This window comes from Bacillus rossius, assembly GCF_032445375.1.
Source record: "Bacillus rossius redtenbacheri isolate Brsri chromosome 4 unlocalized genomic scaffold, Brsri_v3 Brsri_v3_scf4_2, whole genome shotgun sequence".
NCBI classification, from domain to species: domain Eukaryota; kingdom Metazoa; phylum Arthropoda; class Insecta; order Phasmatodea; family Bacillidae; genus Bacillus; species Bacillus rossius.
Window position 1 is genome coordinate 21,698,293 of NW_026962011.1, and position 21,394 is coordinate 21,719,686.

Here is a 21,394-nt window from a genome sequence, read left to right on the forward strand (position 1 = left end):
ATTTACAGTTCTGACGATGTGAAGAAAACTGTTAAACACAGTATCCAGAAACTCTGCCAAGAGGAGGAGGACTATGTCAGTAAAGGTTCTGGTTGGTCTCTGTCTAGTATAAACCGATTGGAGATAAGAATTAGTCATTTCACACCGATGCGGAACTAAATGATTATAAGATTGCCGGCTTTCACAAGTGATCCTGTAGTAGAATAGAAATTATGTAATAAAAGTTTTTTAATAGAACTTGCGGTGTTTTATTTCTCGAACCTGACACTTTTGTGGTACCTAGTTTTTTTTAAATTAAAGTTATTTGGTATCGATCAGGGATCGAACCAAGGACGGGAATCGATCTAATCAATCATTACTTTAATGAGTTAATTTTTTATTAAATTTTGGAATTTTTCCCGAATTTCTAGCATAAAAATTACGGATTTCCAAGATGGCGCCCAAATTTCAAGATGGCGGGTGTCACAGTTATAAATGATTACTGCACTCTAGCGGGTAAGAATTAAACTAACATGTCATCAGCGCACTCTAGCCAACGATAACATGATGATGGCTACCAGCAAACGAAGACAAGATGGCGGACATGATGTCATACTACCTGATGATATATATGCATGGTAAAAAGTGGTGGGGGTCAGTCTGCCTGCAGCCACATTGAGGGAAGGAATGGCCACCATTTTTATTTTTTTGCCCTCACCGGGTTCGAAACGAGGACTCCCAGCTCCGTGCCGTAAATGTATGTTTTTTTAAATATTTTTATTAAAATTTTATAAATTGAATTATTTTATAAATTTTAATTTTTTTCCATTAAAATCGGATAATAAATGAAAAAGTAAAAGATGGCGGACGTAACGGAAATTGCAACGGTGACGACATAATCCAAGATGGCGGACCGACAATCTTCAATCCACCGCCTGGAGCCTGGCGCCGGAGCCCCATTTACATACTACTCACATCCACACACATCCCCAAACCTCCACTCAGTTTCCGATACTTTAACTTCTGGTAGACCATCGAACCAAGTACCATCTTCTACACTATTTCACCCAGCTTCGATAATTCCACCGGTTATAGAAACATTACCTCAACCGGTTTCAACAACTCCACAGCAGCTTGACATAATACTATCTCACGAACCAATTCACATGTTTCTTCATTAGCCTAACAGCTTAATAATGAGTGTTTTGTAAAACAAAATATATGATTGAATGTTCTAAATATGTTTTTGTAAAGATTGTAAGCATTAATAAATGTTGATAATAAGTGATTTTTCCTTACCTTTATTTGGTGTTTTAGACGATGGTAGATAGCTGCGCACGTTTCTGGGATTACAGACGACAAAAGCTGCGGTGGAATCGCAGCACTAAACTTCATGTCTTTATATGATCTCCCCGTGGCAAGGTAACGGAGTGTCACAATCAGCCTTTCTTCGGCACTCACAGATTCCCTTAAAATAGTATTTTTCTTTTCTATGAGTGGCTTCACCATAACTAGTAATTCGGTAAAACACTCTTCATTCATTCGTAAATAATTACGAAAATCATCTGATTCCAATTCTTTGATCAAGTTGACATGGGTAAATCTTTTACGTTGTCGGTACATATTCTTCGTCCAAAATCTTCTCTTCTATTCTCTTCTCTTTTATTTTCACTTGTGATAACCAAAACACTTAATGCCAAGCGCGTAGGAAGCAAATATTTAATTGAGGGGGGGGGGGGGGGGCAAAGGATAGTATCATTATAAGTGGTGGATTCAACAAAGAGGGTGTCCGGGGGCTCTCCCCCGGTAAAAAAAAAAAAAAAAAATATTGTATTATAAGGAGCAAAATGGTGCTATTTAAGCATCTTTCGTACATAAAAATATAATGTATTACTAGCAGAAAATTTAACTTTTTTTTATAACAAATTTACTTAAGGCTCGGCATCACAAAACAGTGTTCACTTTTCAGTTTTCGCCTCGTAGAATTCATTTTAAAGGCAATTTTTTGAATTTTCCCACTGCACAGAGTACATAAATTACAAGAACCTTCAAATTTAGTCCTCAGATATCATCAAGCTATCTAGAGCTGTAGAAAATTTATAATTAAAATATGTTTGACTAATTGCATCATAATTACATGACGGTGGTTGAAGATTAATATTTGTAGTGTGAGATAATATATTTTGCCAACTATCTATAGCTATAGTTACATTTTCTTAATATGTGCTAAAAAACAACTGCAATAATCAAAACAAGCTATAATCAAATATTTAAGTGAGGCTGAGCCTTGAGTAAACAATTTAACAAATACGTCATTATCCCACTCATTGCCCACTCTTAAGTAAATTCATTTGAATATCAGGACAGGAGAACTCTTAATGTTACACAACTTTAATGAAATATTCTTAGATGATGCCAATATTCAGAATGTATTGACACAAGCATATGGTGTACCTAGTGTCCACTGAATATTAATTTAAAACGTGACAGAAAAACTGCTTTACCATTAAAAAATCTGAAAATCTAAATATCTTATGATAAGTTATATGACAAAATAACACATTCAAATTGATAAAGTCAAATCACAATATAACAAAACTCGGAATAGTGAACCGTTTGACATATTACTATCATAATGTACCGACACACTAAACTTTAATGTTAAATAGGTATATTACATATGGTTTTCGGGATCATGTAAAAATTCGTCTCAGTATAAACTGCTCAAAAGTAATACCTGAGTTAAAGGATTCCAACTCTTCTTTAGGATCTTTGTCTTCACAGGCATTACAGCCTAATGTACACTGCTTTTTAGGCGGTGGTTGTGATGAACTGCAGGACTGTGCAGAACGGTTGTTGAAGAAAATGTTGATGCTTTTCTGAGTCATTGTACGCCGCAAAAATTAAAATATTGCTATAAATTTTCTCCTTAAACCCTAAATGTTTTTCATCACTGCCATTCCGCACTACTCACCCACGATACTACAGATAAATAAGTTTATCTTAAACAGTTCTGTAGTTCACAAAGTACAGCTGTTGAATGATGACTGATGTGGAAAGCGCTCTGCACGTCAGGTCGTTACCGTTAGGTAGAGAGGCGGGGTAAATGCAATGGTCTGAAGGTCAGGTAGACAAGGGTGGACAAAAACGGAGCGTAAGCTACTGCAACGAGCAGAAACATTTACTGGTCTTATATCCCACAATAATATTTCCGCTATCAGCACTGTGAAACGTGAATATATAGAAGAAAACAAGAACAGTTGCCGTATTTATTGTGCCTGTACACTTATCGAAAAGTCTTAATTTATTTTAAGAATAAAGTAACGCACAGACAAGAAAATCCCACAAAATCACTTAGCATTACAATGAAGACAATGCCTCTTGTTCATCTGATGCAATAGCCGAGCAACACCATCACTTTGCCCGGCCATGAAATGTTATGGCCGGGCAGTCGCCTGCCCCCCCCCCCCTTCTTGGTTCTTACGCGCCTGCTTAATGCTAATCCAATTTTTTGTGGTTTGGAAAGATACGGAGGCATATTAAAGCACAACCCGCACTCTCGGCAACACACCAACGACTGGAGCAGTTCAGACAAGTCAGTCTGAAGGTGTATAGCCTCTGTCGAACTTCAGAAGGTCTGCCTGTTTTGTCTTGTCTGGCAGTCTGGTCTGATAGTGTGTAACAGCCTTAATAGTTCATTTGTTCTTTGTGAGTTGTTTTGTTATTTGATGAATTTTTGTAATGTTTTGCGGAAGGCTATCTAAGTGTGTTTTTGAAAAATATTTGAAAAACTAACAAAACAGGTAAGTGACTGAAATTTAGTGAAATTATAGCAAATATCTTAAGCTATTTTTAGCACCTTAAAAGTATTTGCTCTTTCTAACCTAAATCTGGAATCTCAATGCCACGACGACCCTCAGTATCAGTGCTTAATGAAGCACCCCCCCAGCAGACTCTCGTCTGACTGATAAAGGGATAACATCATCGCCAGTGAGGGCCGCGGGGCCCGAATGCCGCAACTTGGCATCGAACTCCGCGACCCTTTAGGAGTACCAGGTGGCGTCCTGCCACCCCTAACCTCCTGTTTTGACCTATGTGAGTTCAGTTTTGACTTTTTGTAAATGACTTTCTAAATAAGTTGCGAAGCTGTGTTTTGTTGCAAATGGCCTGGTATAATCTACTTTAATTTCGTGTGGTGACTCTACTTTAAACTCGTGTGTTGTCCAGCCCTCCCTTTAAGTTTAAAATTTAAATTCAAAGGGAGGAAGGGGGGGGGTGAATATTAATTTAAGCTGAGCAGTTGGCCTTGGCTGCTCAGTTTGTTTTGATTATTATTTTGTTATTTAAAACGTGTTGAATTATTTATTTGCGTGTGGGCAAAGGCTGGACTAATTTACTGTGTTAGCTAAGTGTGTTGTCTGTGGCGAGATTCCTAGACCGTGGGCTGCTGACCCCCTCCCTTTAACGGGAAGAGGGGCTAGGCCGGCGGAGGGGACGAGTCCCCTCTGCCCACGGTTGGCTCGTGGTGTACCTGTGACGGCTCAGCACCGCAGTTAGCATTTCTGCCAACTGCAGCACTGCGCCGCGAGGGATTGGTTGCAGCTCGTCTTGGCCCCAGGCCCTGGGGAGCTGCGGCTTGGTATGTGCAGCCTCTTCTGCGTAGTGGGCGCCTCTGATGGTGAGGCCGGCCTCTAGCAGGCGAGTGGCCTCCTGAACAGTGGCGAAGGCCACTCTGTAGAGGCCGGTGAGGCGCCCTGTTGCTCTGCTGCAGATTCTCCAGCACCTGGTCGGCATGTGGTCGGCCGAGCGCAAGGCTGCTTCTATTTCTGCTGCAGGCACCCCAGCCCCTCTGCCGCCCCTAAGGACGACAAAGTGCCAGGGCGCGCGGTGTTCTTGTGGCGGCTGTCTGGGCTGCTCCTTTGCGGGCTGCCGCGCCGATTTCCCCGCAGTTGAGGCCGCCTTGGGGGCGGTCTGTGTAGCCGCAGAAGCTACCGGCGGCGGCAGCAGCGGAGAGAACTCTGGTGCCACGTGAAGAGCTGCAGTGGTGCTCTTCTGAGCTGTTGCAACTGCTACTTGAGTGCCAGTTTCCTGGCATTTTTCTGGGGCGGGCGTCTGGCACCACTGGTGCCGACTCCGCGCAGCTGGGTCCGTCTGGCAGCTGATGTTTCGCTGTTCTGGGGCAGGCGGGGCTAACGAGCTCTGCGTCCCGCAGTCCTTCCGCATTCTAGGTATTATGCGCAGGGGGGAGAACGTGTCGCGTGGTGCTGTGTCCAGCTCGACCACCTGCATCGCCTGGTAGGTGTCCCACGAGACATACTTAGTGGGTGTTGAGCGAATGCGCACAGCTTGCTCCTCGATTTGAAGTGATGGGTTCACTTCCAGCACAAAACTCTGCAGCAAATACATGTGATTTGAGCACCACATGTAGATTCTCGCCCTAGTGCTGTCCTCCAGGTAGGGCGAGAAGTGGGCCTTGCACAGATGCGAATGCTGCGCGAGCTGCGTGCCTAGGTCTGCCGGGAGTCCGCTTGGTGCCTACAATTACGCGGCGAAAACTGGGCCCTTGAAATCGGTGCTGATTCCGCTCTCGTAGCGATCCTGGAAACTTGTTCGTCGAGGCATGGTAACAGAGGGACAGGTCCGCTCGCTCCAAATGCTAGGGCAGGAATGAATGCCACGACGACCCCGACACGACAGGCCCGACAAGTTCAATAGCCAATGAAATACAAGCTCGCCGTGACGTCAGCCCGACAAAATACGCACCCCGACGGCCCGCATGGAATAGATTCTATTTCTAATTTCGTCGTGTCGGGCTCCCGACAGAAAAGAAAACGGCAACGGAAAGGAAACAGTAACTAAATTTCAAAAATATTTACCTACTTGGTAAATCTTTTTGCTGAAAAATGAAGTTTTGTATTACGTGTGGGTTGATTGAAGTTTTTTTAGTTTGCCTAGTCTGTTTGTATAAACATAAACAGATATCATCGTGTTTATAGTTAAAGACGTTATTTTAGAATCGTGAAGATTGGATTTAAGAATGCACGAGTTCAGCGAAGAACTTCTAATTAATAAAGTCCAAGCTCATGCTATTTAGTATGATATTGGTCTGAAGGACTACAGAAACCAGCCAAAAAAAAAAAAAAAGCATGGGCTGAGATAGCAAATAGTTATTCGGGAGAGGAAGTTGATGGTAAGTTAACTAAATAAATAAAAGAACATACTTGGTTTTTAGCGCATTCTATAATGCACTTTAATTGAAGTATTTAGCTTGGCACGATTTGCCGAAGGCCAAACTGAAAATCGTCGGGTTATTTTTGTCGTGGTATTGTGACCCTACGCTTTTAAATCTGTCGTGCTGAGATGCTGCACGACAGTTTGTCGGGCTTGTTGTGTCGGACCCGTCGGGGCATTGTGATTCCAGTATAACCTATAAAGCCTTAGCAACACAATGAATAATTTCAGGTTATAGGAGGTGAGAGTCTTAGTGTATTGTTAAAAAATTTGTGACGATTATGTAAACACTAATTCTAATTACTTTAATAATTGTACCGAAACTAATGCATATGAGTTACACTTTGAACATATTTTCACATTAATTGAGGATATCACGAAATAACCAAGGTATCACGAAATTACCTATTGTCATTTTTGTATAGTGTGTAAACACAAACGTAGAAATGACAAGTAAATTTATAATTTTTTGCGATAATATTCTGACGCCAGTTTCTTCCAGTTATCTAATTCTAAACACTAACTGAATTAGAACCTAAAAATTAAGAACATTATTTTCGGAGTAACTTTGAATCTTAAAAAAAAAATTATATTTTGTTATTAGGGGACTATATGTTTGGATTTTATGACACCTGCATCACAAGTCAATTACTAACAATTTGTTTTGTTCTTGTCTGTCATATGGCTACAAAATATCGACAGTATGACCAGAAAGACCTAGTCAAGGCTGCACAAATGGTACGAAATGGTTACTTTGTGTATAAATTACCGAGAAAATGCAATGTTTCTTGGTCCACTCTTTAAAGATTTTATTACAAGGAGCAAGGATGAAGAAATCTTGGGACAAAGTTTACCAAACCTTGGGAAACCTTTCACTTTGTCAGTTGAATTAGAACAAAGAATTTACAAATATCTAATCGCAATGCAGGTAGGTACTTGGTTTTGGGTTGACAGTCAATCAAATTCGTCGACTTGCTTACAAACCTGCAGTGATTTCTGGCAAGAAACACCCTTTCAACAGTTATGAAGAAGCAACAAGCGAATGGTGGTGGAAGGACTTCAAGAATCGATATGGCTTGACACTTCGGGTCCCAGAAAACATTGCTGCATACAGATCATCAATGGCAAACATATCAATCATCAATGAATTCATCGCAAGCCTGGATAAACTTCTAAAAATGTTGCAAATCAAAGACAGTCCTGATCAAATTTGGAATTGCGACGAAACAGGTTTGTCGTACATTGTTAAGCCTTCTAAAGTTGTAACAGTGATTGGAAAAAAATATGTCTACAAGTGAACATATGCCGATCGTGGTGAAAACCACACCATACTGGCATGTGTGAATGTCAGTGGTCATTGGGTACCACCAATGAACATTTATAAGGGTGTTAGGATGAATGATGATCTGCTAAAGGATGCCATCCCAGGAAGCTTAATAAGTCTCTCGCCCAAGGGTTGGATCAATAGTGATCTCTTTCTTGAGTGGTTCCAGCACTTCATCAACTGCATCCCACCAAAGAGGCCAGTTGTCCTTCTAATGGATTCCCATGCTTCACATATTTTGGAAGATGTAATTTCTCTTGCGAAAGAGAATAGAATTTTCCTGTTCACATTTCCGCCTCACACGACTCATCTTTTACAGCCACTGGATTTTGAAGTTTACCGGCCATTGAAACAAGCTTGGGGGAAGAGTTTCAGTAGTCACATGAGAGAAAATCCTACTCACAAACCAAGTCGTGCTGATTTTAACAGACTATTTAGACCAGCTTTTTTGAGTGCTTTTAGCCCTGAAACAATCATTTCCAGTTTCAAGAAGACAGGTGTTTGCCCACTAATCCCTGATGCTATCTCAGAAGAGGCCATAACAACATCAAAATTGATTGAAACATCTCCTGGAACAGCAACTCAACCAGTTGAAGATGTAGACCCTCAACTTTCTTTGCCAACAGCGGCAACTGTAAGGAATATCCGAGAAACAAACAGAGCCAAGAGAGATCCCAGAGCAAAATGCTTAAATCCACCTGAGGGAGAACCAGCGGCAAAGAAAAGACGAAAAGGTAATATGTTAATGTTAAATATAACTTTGTATAATATCAAACTAAGCATTATGATTTTAATTGTTATTAACAAAATGTGGTAATTCTTTTGCTACATGCAGACAAAAGAAGCAGAGCAATAACAGTGCAGCTGCCAGCACTTCTGGAGAGCAGGAGAGAGATGATGACTGCATGTGTGGAGTTTGTGGCAAGAGTTACAATGACGATGCAAGGAATAAAACTGGAGCCACATGGATTCAGTGTAGGTAGTTTCTGTTTGGTCTGGTATCACACTAAATGCCAAACATTGTATGATGCTGAGGAAGACATCTTCACGTGTGAAGAATGTCAGGGCAATTCTGAAGAATATTAATGTGTTTTATTGTTAAAATCCCTATTTAATTTGATTTGAAACTATGTTCCATTCATTTTCGGTGGAGGGATTTTTTTTAATTTTTACTTTTCAATTTAGATAAGGAAATGTTAAACATTATTTTTAGTGTTCTTTGGAGACAATTAACATGTAAAACTGAAAAAAATAACATACTAAAATTTATTGGCATATTTTTGGATTTTTTTCCTATCTAGTTAATAGAGTAGTAATCTATCACGAAATTATCAAGGTATAGTCAAGAAATTACCAAGGCTATCACGAAATAACCTAGTATACATACAGATAGACAAAATATTAATAATAAATAACAAAAATAATATAACATAATTTAAAACACAATAAAACTATTAAAATTGAGTGTGTACTAAATGCTAACATACTAAACAATGACTTGCAATTATTGGTATCATTGAAATGATCATAAAATGACATTTTATCACGAAATTACCCAGGTTTACCCTACCTACCTAATTACGTTTTGGCGAACTTCGCAATTACAATTTGTGTGCTAGCTGTTTTTTTGCGAGGGTAATTATGTTTTTATACTTAATGTGATGTTTCGTTAAAAAAAAGTGATTAAAATAACACTTTGCCTGCATAACATTCAGGAACAACCACTAATGCTTAAAGTTCCTTTGAAAGGAAATATTTACCCAAGTATCTTAAATGTAAATATTCGTCTAGCAACATTGCTATTATAATTCATGTTCGCGTACTTGTTAGCAATCTTGTATGTAAATGCTAATAGTTTAATGTAAAAATATAATTTAGGTACACTTGCAACAAAAAAGTGACACATGAAGTGAGATAGTTCACTAATAAGACATTGGACTCAGATTCCGAACTGCGTGCTTACTTTTGAGCAAAATTATTTATTTTTAGTGAATGTGAATGTAAGTATTGCACCTACTATCACCAGAAAATAGTTTATTTTGAAATTATTTTCAGGTGGAAGCTCGGGAGCTTCATCTTCTCTTTCATAGAAGAACATTTTCTTTTACGCCGTCTTCTGCTGTTCTTATACACGCTATTGATGCCAACTTCTTTTGTTACTTCTCTTGCTGTTACCAATGCCGTATTGAAGCCACTCAGACGATATTTATCTAACCCCTTGAAAAAATGTTTCTAAGTGCTTAACTGCCACACCTAAATGCACATTTACGTTTTGCCATACCTTACTGATGGTGTTTATTTTGACAAGAATATCGTACCACACCACAAGAGATGCAACGAACTCGTATGTAGTAATTTCGTTTTCTAACGATTGACACTCACTTATTAAACCACAGTCTGTGTTACTCTTACGAAGACTTGACAAAGCGTCACAAACATTGCTTAGCTGATACCTCACAGCTTTTATAGATTCAATTCTGGACTCCCATCTGGTTTCGGAAAGAGGTTTGAGAGAAATGTTGACATACGACTTCAGAATACCCCATCGTTCACTTGAGCAAGAGAAAACGGTGTACAGTCTTCGCAACAGACCAAAAAATGTCTGCGCTTGAGCACAAGATAAAGCAGCGTCTCCCAATACTAAGTTCCAGCTGTGGCTTCCACACGGTACAAAGAATGCAAGAGGATTAATGTTGAGTAGCCTTCTTTGTACACCGCTCTTCTCCCCACGCATGTAAGCACCATTGTCATAGCCTTGACCCTTACAGTTGACAATGGACAAGCCTAACTCCTCCAATTTGTTTATTATGTAATCGGCCAGCTTTTCACCAGTAGTTTTTCTACAGCTACAAATTCTACTAAATTTTCCTCAATTTCTGCAGTGTCTTGGTTTGTTATTCTTAGAATTATTGACAATTATTCAATCCGAGCTATATCTCGAGTGCAGTCCAAAATGATTGCAAAGTACTTATTCTTTAATACTTTATCTATTATTTTAGCTCTAATATGATTGGCCATTATGTCGATAAATTCATTCTGAATAGTTTTACTCAGGTAGTGGTTTCTGGCAACTGTCTTATTTATAGTTTGGTGCAAGTGCTCGGCTAATAGCCTTTCTAAAATGTCTCTCCGGCATTTTTGTTGTTCAGCTCGAATCTGGGCCTGGGTTTGTGAATCAAAAGTTTTTTTTTCACAAGAAAGGCCGTTTTTTAAACTAAGCAATTTTACCATGCATTCTTTGTGCCACTTGCTCTTTTCGTGAGACTTGAGCACCTCGGATAGATGCTTCCAGTCACTCATACCTTCATTATATCCAAGGGCACTGTTGGGATTAGGTCTTAGAGAGAATAAACGACATGCAAAACAGTAAACAGCATCTTTTGACTTGGAATAAACTAACCATCGCCTATCTTGCTCTTCACCATTTATAAGTGTTTTTATATAATGTGTGTCTGTAAAATGTCGACCACTTTCATTTTTGGGGTAAGATTTATTGTATACCCTCACAGGGCCGTTTTGAACTATACTAGTTATTTGTAAGACACTTAATTGTTTAGGCCATAAAAAAGGGTCACTCACAGTTACATTGGTAGGTAAAGTATCGATTTCCTCACGGATGTCGAAGACCGCACGTTATCCTCTAATGGCACATGTGCAGATGATGATGACGTCGACTCAAGATACATCACCTCGTTGCTTCCAAAAGGTGTATCACTGTGGCTACTGAGTCCTACCTCTGCAGCGACAGTAACTTCTTCCTCTGACATCGTTGAATCTCGCACGCACAGATGTTCAGATGACACAGACATACACTCGGAACATAACACTTCATTGTTTTTCAGGGGAGATTCACTTTGGCTACTGTGTATTTTTATGTTTTGGTATTGAATCTTGAACGCACAACTGTTCCTTTCTACAGTAATTTTATCAGTCTTTAAATATTTTGTTAAAGAACCACTTAATTTTTTTCAAGTTCTTTGTGTTTATAAATTTTTTTTCCGTTTGGAACGGCCAGAATCATATTTCCTACCGAAGTCACGATCACGAGAGGTCATTGTATATTAATCTGACTGAAACTAACAAATAAAATTTTCAGCCTTGATTATGAAACTGTCTAATTAAAAATAACTAGCCCTATTAATAAATATCATTGATCGTAGTTACAACAAAATAACAGGACGAACGAATAGAGATGACTTAATATTTCCACTGATCTGGCGACACTGCAGTAACAACATCGGTCTGTAACACGTACGTTCACAGCCCCTCCACTTGTTGAGAAAAAGTTTAGGGTATACATAGCATCCTATACTTTCAATTCCTTTGATAACTGGCAGCAGTAATATAAACATATAACAAAAAAAGCACAACTGTGTGAACTTTTCACCGCCCTTCCCCAGAGATATATCAGAGGAAAAAGACACTCAGAGAAAAGCCTTCTTGTCCCGTATCTGTGAAACTGTAACCTGAAGCAAACACTAATCAGCATCGCCGGCTGGCAAGTGTCCCATATTGTCAACCCGATTATCTGACACTCGTTCCCTGCATGTTGCGGGTAATACATATAAAAGAGGTTCTAATAAACATTAGGGGCGAACTTAATTTCGAACAACTTACATGGCAGGTGCTAGGGTGAGGGCAGACGCGGGGCCCCACTAGGCGCGGGGCCCTGGGCGATTGCCCGGGTCGCCCTGCCCTGGATCCGCCCCTGCACTTACCAACAATAGATACATCTAATCAGTCTCTTTTTACCCTTATTTTTTATTATTCAAGTACCAATACAATGGAGCAAGGTTGTTGCAGTGGTAAGGCACGGGACTTGTGTTTCGGAGGACCTGGGTTCGAATCCCGGCTAAAAACAAACTGAGCCCGGTTTGCCACGGTGTCCCGACATCTCAACCTTCTCCAGATTCCTTGACCTGTGCTAATGAATGTAATAAAGCAGTAAAAGTCGCATAGTGTATGAATGAATGAATGAATGAATGACGAGAATGCGAAAACAATAATAGAATCTGAACGATTTTACGGAATTCCATGAGGTTGGTATTGTCTGCTAGACATTTTAAATACGACATCCCGATGTACATAAATAGTCAGTATATAGTTAAATTATTAAAATCACGTAAGTAAACCTACATAATAACCTAATCTTGGATCAAAAACTGATTTTAACTTAATTAAACATTATATTATGCAACATGTAAAATAAAAACCTATCCTCTTCAACAGCTGTCTACAAGACGTAAAGCCCAAATAAAAGAAGAGAGTAGAAATATGGCGGTCGTTTGTTTATGCCTGTAACAGCTGACAGTGTTGTTTTTTGTTAACCATCGGTATTAATGCTTTTCGTGAGGTAATTTGCACATGACGTGTTATGAGATGTTATTTTCGACAGTCCGTCGATAACACTCATCACACAGCCCGTAGTACAGCTGTGTTGCAGTCGTTAACAGCCCGTTCAAATGCAAACAAACTGCCTCACACTGACACTTTGATTCCCTGCTCCAGTCTCTTGGCTTCACTCCCCTCGATCTGAAAATGAAAACTTTTCCGAAATATTTGTTTACCAGCATCATTGACAAACTGTTTGTTTTATAAAAGAGACAGCATGGGCAAAAACGGGGCCTATAGAACCATCAGTAGAGCAGTTACGCGACTTGTATATACGACTTGGGATGGCACAAGTGATGAAAACTCTTATACAGAACGTATCTGAAATCGACAGACAAACATCAGCTGCAGTTTCATCATTGAAAGCAGTTATGCAACCACCGCAAAACTTGTCACCGTAGTAAATAGTAAACTGATTTCATCGAGATAACTGGAGGTAGGTAACCAAAGGTCATAAAAATGTACGACACCGAGAATTTTTGCAGTGGTTGTATATATTCATTTCATTAAATATTATCCGTAAGATCAATGTTCAATCGTAAACTTCAAAGTTGTTTATCAGCTCCTTGGGAAAAACTTAAGAGCATAAGTCGAATAATGTTTTAAACTGAATTCAGACTCGTCAAATTTATTGAAAATATCGTTAAGAAATGTTAATGATAACTGAAGATGAAATAATGGGTCCATCCACTTTTGCTGTAGCTGTATCATCCTTAGTTTAATGTGTGAATTTTAATGGCACTACTCTCTTTTTCCAGAGCACGGTAACTGCTATTAGCGCTTAAATTGTCCGTGTGCCATGTTGCCAGATATGCTCCATAGTGCACACATATTTTAGACACAACATTGTAAGGTAATTAACATTTTATTTCTAAATTTATTTGAAACAATGTATTTTTAAAAAGGAATATTACGAATGAGAATTTCGGAAATACATTTTCTAGTTGTATTGCATCAAGATCATAATCTGATAATATTCAGTATTTATTACTAAAGAGATATAACTGCAAGACGTCATCTTGGCTTCAACCGTTTGTTAAAATGTTTTTATAATGTTTCATATTAAAAATTTGGGGTAACTGTTTGAGCATAGCTCATAATTTAATGGAATGCATCGTTATTAATAGTAACTGACGGCTGCAAACAGTTTCTCCTGTGAAATAACAATTCACGTTTATCATTAACAATTTTTTCTTTCTTTCAGAATGACTATTAATATAATAATTATATCAATAGACACTATTTTATGGCCTTAGGAAAATAAAACAATTACTATATTAAGTTAAAATTTAATAAAACTCATAATAATTTATGATGGTCTACAAAATAGGGCTTTTAATGTAAACTAGCCAGGTGGTATCATCTTGGCAATAGTGTTTGTCATTTTTTACTCTGTTTTGCCATCTAAGAGTGAGACACACTATAGCTACATGTGCCTAGGCGGGGTTCACCACGGAGTAGCCACGTCTTCATGAACCCCTTTTTTATCTATTTAGCTAATTGTTGCGCCATATTGACCAGACGCCCAAAATATTGGCTCAATAATAGTGTTTGCGTTTGGAATAAAAGTTTCAAGAGACTTATTATTTATTTTTTGTGAAAGTCATTGGCGTAGCTGTGTTCATAAAGTTAGGGGGGGACAAATAATGATTTTGATGTCATGTAAACCCATTCCCCTCTTACTAAGACGGGGGGTCCGGGGGTCCTCCACCGGAAAATTTTGATTTTAAAAGTGCAAAATAGCATTTTTTAAGCAGTTTTTGTATCTAACCATTGGATACATCGATGTTGAAATTATTATTGTTTCCTTAAGATAAAATTTGAGAGTGAAGAAATTACAAATAAAGTTGGGCAGAATAATAGTATAAAATAAAAATATCACGGTCTAGAAAGTTGGGGGGGGGGGGGGGGGTACAGTCCCCTCCACCCAAAAAGTTCAAGGGGACACGTCCCCCCTGTCCCCCCCGGTACCTACGCCCCTGGTGAAAGTGTTTCTAATGGCGAAGATTCTAACTCATAGTTATTAACCATCATCGGGCGTGATCGAGCGCCATGCGGGCGGAAGAATGCGGCGAAGGCGAGGTAAGGGCTCACCGCGATGATCTCCTGGAAGTGGAACTCGCTGTCGTTGTTGCTGAGCACGCCGCCGATGTTGAAGTAGCTGGGGTTGCCGCGATGCGAGCGCACCGACAGCAGCACGGCCAGCAGCAGCGCGCAGCACAGGCACAGTTGCACCCGCATGCCTCAACAGCGCTCTGCGGATCTCGTCTGGAATCTACGAGGAACGCTCGTCACCATACTATCCAGGAGTCTCCAAAAAGTTACGGTTACCTTCGTCAGGAGCTTACGCGGAATTTTATTTGGGGGTACAGTGGGGAATTTAGAACTTCTATGACTGTTGTTTGGTTACAGATTCATTTCTTTAGTTGTGGGGAATTATATATATATATATATATATATATATATATATATATATATATATATATATATACTGTGCCCGGCAGATAACTTAGCGTCTGAGCTCCATAGTCCTGTATGGAGGGGAGGGGAGGGCGAAGAGAAAGCGATACCCTATTGTCAAGGTCAGCGGCCAGGTTTGTACTAGCAGAACAGAAAACATTCAGCGCGTGACTTCCTACACTACGTAAGTCTGTATCCACGCCCGTGGGGGCCCCAGGGCGGTAAGGCCTTTAGGCTAAGAGCGCTGGGTTACCAAACCAAAAGTGAGAAATCCTATGAATTGTACTTGTACTACATAAGTGTAACTTTGTGTAAATTGCAGTGGTTGTGCTCGAATATTTGTACTCATCTGTCAGGAAAAGTAACAAACTCTTATCTAAACCTGCAACGTTTTACTTTGTCCCATCAAATATACTTACGGTGTCTGCTAATTATTATGCTAACCAAAATTAGTTGAAATGTTAACTCAGTAACTAGCGAAAACCAGACACGATTTATTTTGGAAAACTAAGTCACTTTGGTATGTAAAATAAATTTAAAACTATGCTTCTCAATTCATTGTGTTCTCAAAGTTATTTTTTTAAAAAAGTCTCACAAGAAAAAGCAAACGACCAAAACATTACGCAGTTGTAGCTCTCCGCGCGAAAGCTATCTCACAGTTGATGACGCAGGAGCCAGTCTAGCCCTTATCGTTCTCCGGTTTCCGTACCTAAAACGTTCCATTTAGCGCTGGATTTACATTTAACTAAACATGGAGCTTGTTATTTTATATTTGCTGCTTTAACTTCATGTCAGTCGTTTAGGAAACACCTGACTACCAACGTTAATGGCATTTAAAACTGCTTGTGTATGTGTGGCTTTATATTTTAATGAACCTTTAATCAATTATTTATGATAAATGTAAATACAATTTGCATCGTACTTCCACTTTAGAATGTATATTATAACCTTCAAAACCTCATATATATTATATGATTTGTTTGATGTAATTGTGAAGTTCTCTTTCCATGATAATTGATTGTATTAGGTGACGAAAAACAAAATTATATTAAAATTAATTACTATTATTACTATTCTTATTACTTTCTCTAGGTACTCCCGTTTTCCCCGTTCTGTCATTTCTCCACAATAGGCTATAAAGACCTTACTTGTTAATAGCCGCCCAACTCACACACACCCTAACTGCCCAAATATTTTACTCCACTATACACTACGTAACAGTAGCGTGGTAAAGATATATTTGAATTGTTTATTAAATACTTAAATTGCCTGTTTTTTCCTGGCGTAGTCTGTGGGTCATGTGGTCGTTCTTTGCTGACTTTACGAATCCTGACTATGGACCGTTCACTCACACCCGTGTACTTCGCTGCTCTTGCCGTCTGTCTCTGTAAAGGCTCGAGCAGACATTTATTTTTCGCTTCTTCATCACAAAACTGCATCACGGTTTTTATTATTTCCCGCTCTCCTCTATGTATCACTCTACCGCGCCTCTGCGAGCTGCCACCTTCGCCTTCCATTTTCGGGTATACACTGAAGGGCGATATTTTCCTAACATCCACTACACGGCTCTCAGCTACTTGTCGCCTGCTTCCCCCCTCGTCATTCTCCGGTCCCGCTGTCCCCGCATCACCGCGCTGAGAGACGCCAAGATAACTGCCGGGCACAGTATATATAATATGTATCTGTGTGTGTGTGTGATTTCTTAGTATTCACGTTACAGTGTTTCAAAACACAGGTGGTCTCCACGAAAACACAGGTATCTATGGATTAAGGATAAATCTCTAACATTCAAGGATATATTTAAATGGCTGGTACAGGAGACACAAGTCGCAAATAAAAATACAATTTCTTGTTCATTTCACATTAAACCAATTCAAGCCAGAAATTGCATTTGAAAATCTTATCAATACTACACAGTTTAAAATGTATTTATGAATGCAAAAATGCATAAACATGCAAGGTACTAAAGTGGTGCAGCCGCCTCAGGCTGGCTCCCTCTACTGTCCTAGATACATCAGATCTCAATGTACCAGATTATATGGTACGACGCTGGCACCGAAGAAGCAGTCTGCAGCTTTAGCAGATAGTGTAATGCCCTCAAGTAAAATTTCCAGTAGCGACAATTTCGCTGATTTTACCTCATGCCCTTCCACACACTTGCAAATACATTTTTATAATTGTAACAGACTGATATACTTGTAAACTTTTTATGTGGCGTGGTATTAATGAAACCAAATTAAAATCAGTTTTATATTTTTGCATATTCGAGTTGTCAGCTATAATTAGTTGTAAATTTATAGAAAGTTAATGATACTGGATATTTCATAAAATAGTTATAATATACATTTTAAGAAACGCATTACTTCTAAAGACATATGAAAAAACACACTCAAGAGGACACAAAAATGTCTAAACTCGTGCGTGGGCTGTTGTTTGAATAAACGAGGGCCACTCCGAAATATGCGCTGACTGAAAAGATAGCTCACTTGACTTGAAGCGACCAGTTTTACTGTCGGTCGCGGCCGGGAAGGAGGAGGACCCGCTGTTGCCAAGGCAACGGGCTGCTGGGTGGACCGGTATTGATCCGCCGCGTGACCTGGTGAACGAGTGTTTGCAATATGCACGCGCGTACTTCTTCGAGGGACGGCGACGTCGCGATCACCAACTGATCTGAACCGCGACCGTAAGGTGACTGTCCTGCGACGGACGCGAACTCAAAGATGGAATGCGACAGAAAATAGCGCGCTGTTGTTAACACGCGGTTTTTTTTTTTTTTTTTTTTTTACCCGTGCGACATACGAACATTGACAATTACATATAAAATGCTTCTGGCCATTAATAAACAAGCACCACACACATATGACAGACTCCGAAGTTTAAAAAATTGTGTTTTTAAATGACATGTTTGAGAGAAATAAGTTATGTATAATCCAAATGAAACGCTCAGCCGAAAAAGAAAAACTGTACGTGAATACCCCTAAATTATGTATAAAAAATAAAAATAAAAACTTTAAACATGTTCAAACAATAATATCCAAGATGCGGCCAGAATCCACTGCGAAAATCCAGGCCGGCATTAACCAGTGCATGACGAGCTGCCAGCATATATCCGCGATTTAATATCATAAAAAAAAAAAAATCGCCTGCGCCGCGTGTACTTATACACGGCGACGCACACTAAACACAAAACGCCGGAAAAACGCCTCAAAATCCAGGCCTCGAGTATGACAATGCATTTTTGAATAAATCGGACTAAATACCGCCCCTTCAAACTAACAACGGAATAGTTTTTTTTTTTTTTTCCAGCCCTGCGTCAAGGTACAAGCTTTCGCAGACATTCTGGGAACTGCCTTCCACCCGAATATGAAGCCTTGTGACAGGCAATTAGTAGCACAATTTTATCGCGAACTTCGTGTTAAATTTCAACAGCCCACAGTTTCTGAGCCTGAACTAAACCAGCCACAGAAAGTTAAGCCAGTTATCAAAAAAATGAAGCCGCGAAAGTTCCCTGGGAACGACAGCATTCAGGCCGTAGTTTTCAAACAGCTCCAATAGAAGCCCCAGAATATTTGGCTGAATGCATTAATACAATGTTCAGGCTAAATTGTTTTCCTTCCCAATTGAAGGAAGCTAAAGTATAGTGTTCCAAAAACCGGGAAAGGACAAAACACTGTCACAGAACTACAGGCCAATTAGCCTACTAAGCACTGTGTCAAAGGTCGCTGAGTGTATAATTTTACACAAACTTAATAGACACATACGCGCAAACAATCTACTGCCAGATGAACAGTTCGGCTTTCGCAGTACACATTTGATAGTACACCAGTTATTTAGAGAGGAAATTACAAGCGCTTTCACCGTACAAGACTGTGTCACTGCGGCGTTTTTAGACGTAGAAAAAAACATTTGACAGTTTTTTTTTCATGCGGGGCTTATCTACAAACTCTACCAAACTAAATTCTCGAGCTGCTAAATTAAATTGGTCGCGTCCTACCTAGCAGACAGAACGTTCAGATACAGCTATGTAGGGAAAATGTGGTAAATATGCTTTCATTTTATTTTCTCGCAAGGACTCAGTCTACTAGGCGTTATCGGTGTACGCACCCGATCCCCAAACGAAATCAGCTACTAATTGCTTTTCGGGCGACCGACCTTCCGACTAAGACGATGCTCACGCTGGCGTGACTGAATAAATAAATATATTTATAACAATATAGTATTTTGTTAGATTTCACCCCCCCCCCCCCCCCATCATTGTGCGTGGGTGTTTTTGAAACTACATCAAAAGTAGTCCTCCACTAAGCCTTCCGAATTAAGGTAGGGATGATAAAATTCTGTACAAAATGAAAGGTCTGCGGTATTCGTGAGTACGTACTCTCTCAAAAAAATATTTTCCGTATGGTGGTGCAACGGTTTTTTGGTTCACGAACAATATTCGTTGAGGTACATTTACAGTTTAACCAATGTGGTTAGTAGCCCGCCATATTCCTGTAGCTCGCCTGATATTTTTGTGAACAAAAACACGTTAATTACGTTCGTTCTTCGTAAGATACTAACTATACACACATGGATTAATAAACTTGTCATCCCAAAGCTTAGAAATTACAAGTAAAGGAATTTGAATAAAATTAGTTCATTTCGTTCATACATGAGAAGAAACTGTTGTATTTTATTAATATTGATTTTTTTTGTTAAAATTAGCTTTATTTGGCTTCTGCAGTCAACTATAACCGATAACAGCGGCATCGCACGGATAGATGTGTAACAGTTTAATCAGCGTAAACCTAGAAATTAGTTAATCAGATCGTTTTTTCTCCGGTTTCAGTTACAAATTTTGCTGTCTTGTGTAAACATATAAATGTAACTATATTTTGAATAAATAATATCCTATGTCCATCGGGAATAATATTGCTGTCAAATGATTTTTTTATCGATTCAGTATTTTCGATTTTACTTCTTATAAAAAAAAATTCACTTTCTCTCGTAATAATATTAGTATGCATTTTAAAATGTGTTGGCCACACAGAAGCTACCTACTCCGTAGGCGATCATTTTGGTGCTATTTAAGCACTTTCGTAATTAAAATATTGGATTTAAATAACATAAATCTGTGTCCCGACTTTATGATATTTTTAACGAGACACTGTTGAAAACTCATTGCTGAATATTAAGGGTTATTGGCTCAAGGGTTCTTTCTTAGTTTCATCTAAGTGCATTTGCAACAGCTAGACAAGTGTAAATTTTGTCATAAATACATATATTTTTTTAATATTTCGGGGGTTTTGGACACCCAAACCCCCCCCCCCCCCTGGCTACGCCCCTGAGCCCGCAAGTGAAACTGCCAGTTTGGACGCCGATGTGGCAGACGCTTACCCGGGGCTATCGCGGAGAGCAGACACCGTGATGCTCGGCCCGCTGCCGCCAGCAGACTGCGCTAGTGCACGGCGCGTCCGCCGCGCGGCGCGACCCTGCCACCCCGGACACCCTCTCCCACTCGCGGTGCCGAACTGTTTTTTCTATCATTTCTACCGTTACCGATAAGGCACTCTTTCCTTCGGCACACGCGTAAATCAGTACAACTTATGGAATGTTGTGAGGCGGTCATGATTTGCACTTTTCTACAGGAAATCAATAATAAATATAATTCTCTCGGACGCAAAATTTTGCTATGCAAGATTTGCGCACTTACAATTGGTGAACAGGTTTCAGCACCACACCAGATAGCTCTCTAGTCATGCGTGAATGTTCGCTCGAAATTTTGTATAAATAAGTTCATAATAATCAGGGCATAGGGAGGTAGATTGGGGGATGTATGCCCCCATGAAATCCTAAACAAATTATATCATTCCTGCCAAAAAAAAGAAAATAATTTATAAAAGGAAACAGCTGGCATGTGCCACCCTCCTTCCTTTTTTGTTTTGTTGAATGTATTTCTGTGTATGCTCTTGATTATATTATTTTACATTCAGAATGTCCCATAACTCAACAAGCCAAGAACGACGAATAAGC

General features: G+C 39.5%; 1 protein-coding gene across 1 annotated transcript in view; it reads right to left on the reverse strand.

Annotated features, from left to right (window-relative positions):
• The window catches only part of LOC134542345 (glutamate [NMDA] receptor subunit 1), an 88,683-nt gene extending 67,865 nt beyond the window's left edge, over nt 1–20,818 (reverse strand). Inside the window, exons 1-2 of the mRNA XM_063386511.1 lie at nt 20,759–20,818; nt 15,020–15,200 (exon numbers count right to left, since the gene is read on the reverse strand). Of these exons, the coding sequence (XP_063242581.1) occupies nt 15,020–15,166 (147 nt within the window). The 5' untranslated portion in view covers nt 15,167–15,200; nt 20,759–20,818. The remainder of the gene's footprint in view (nt 1–15,019; nt 15,201–20,758) is intronic.
• Nucleotides 20,819–21,394: the final 576 nt, after the last annotated feature.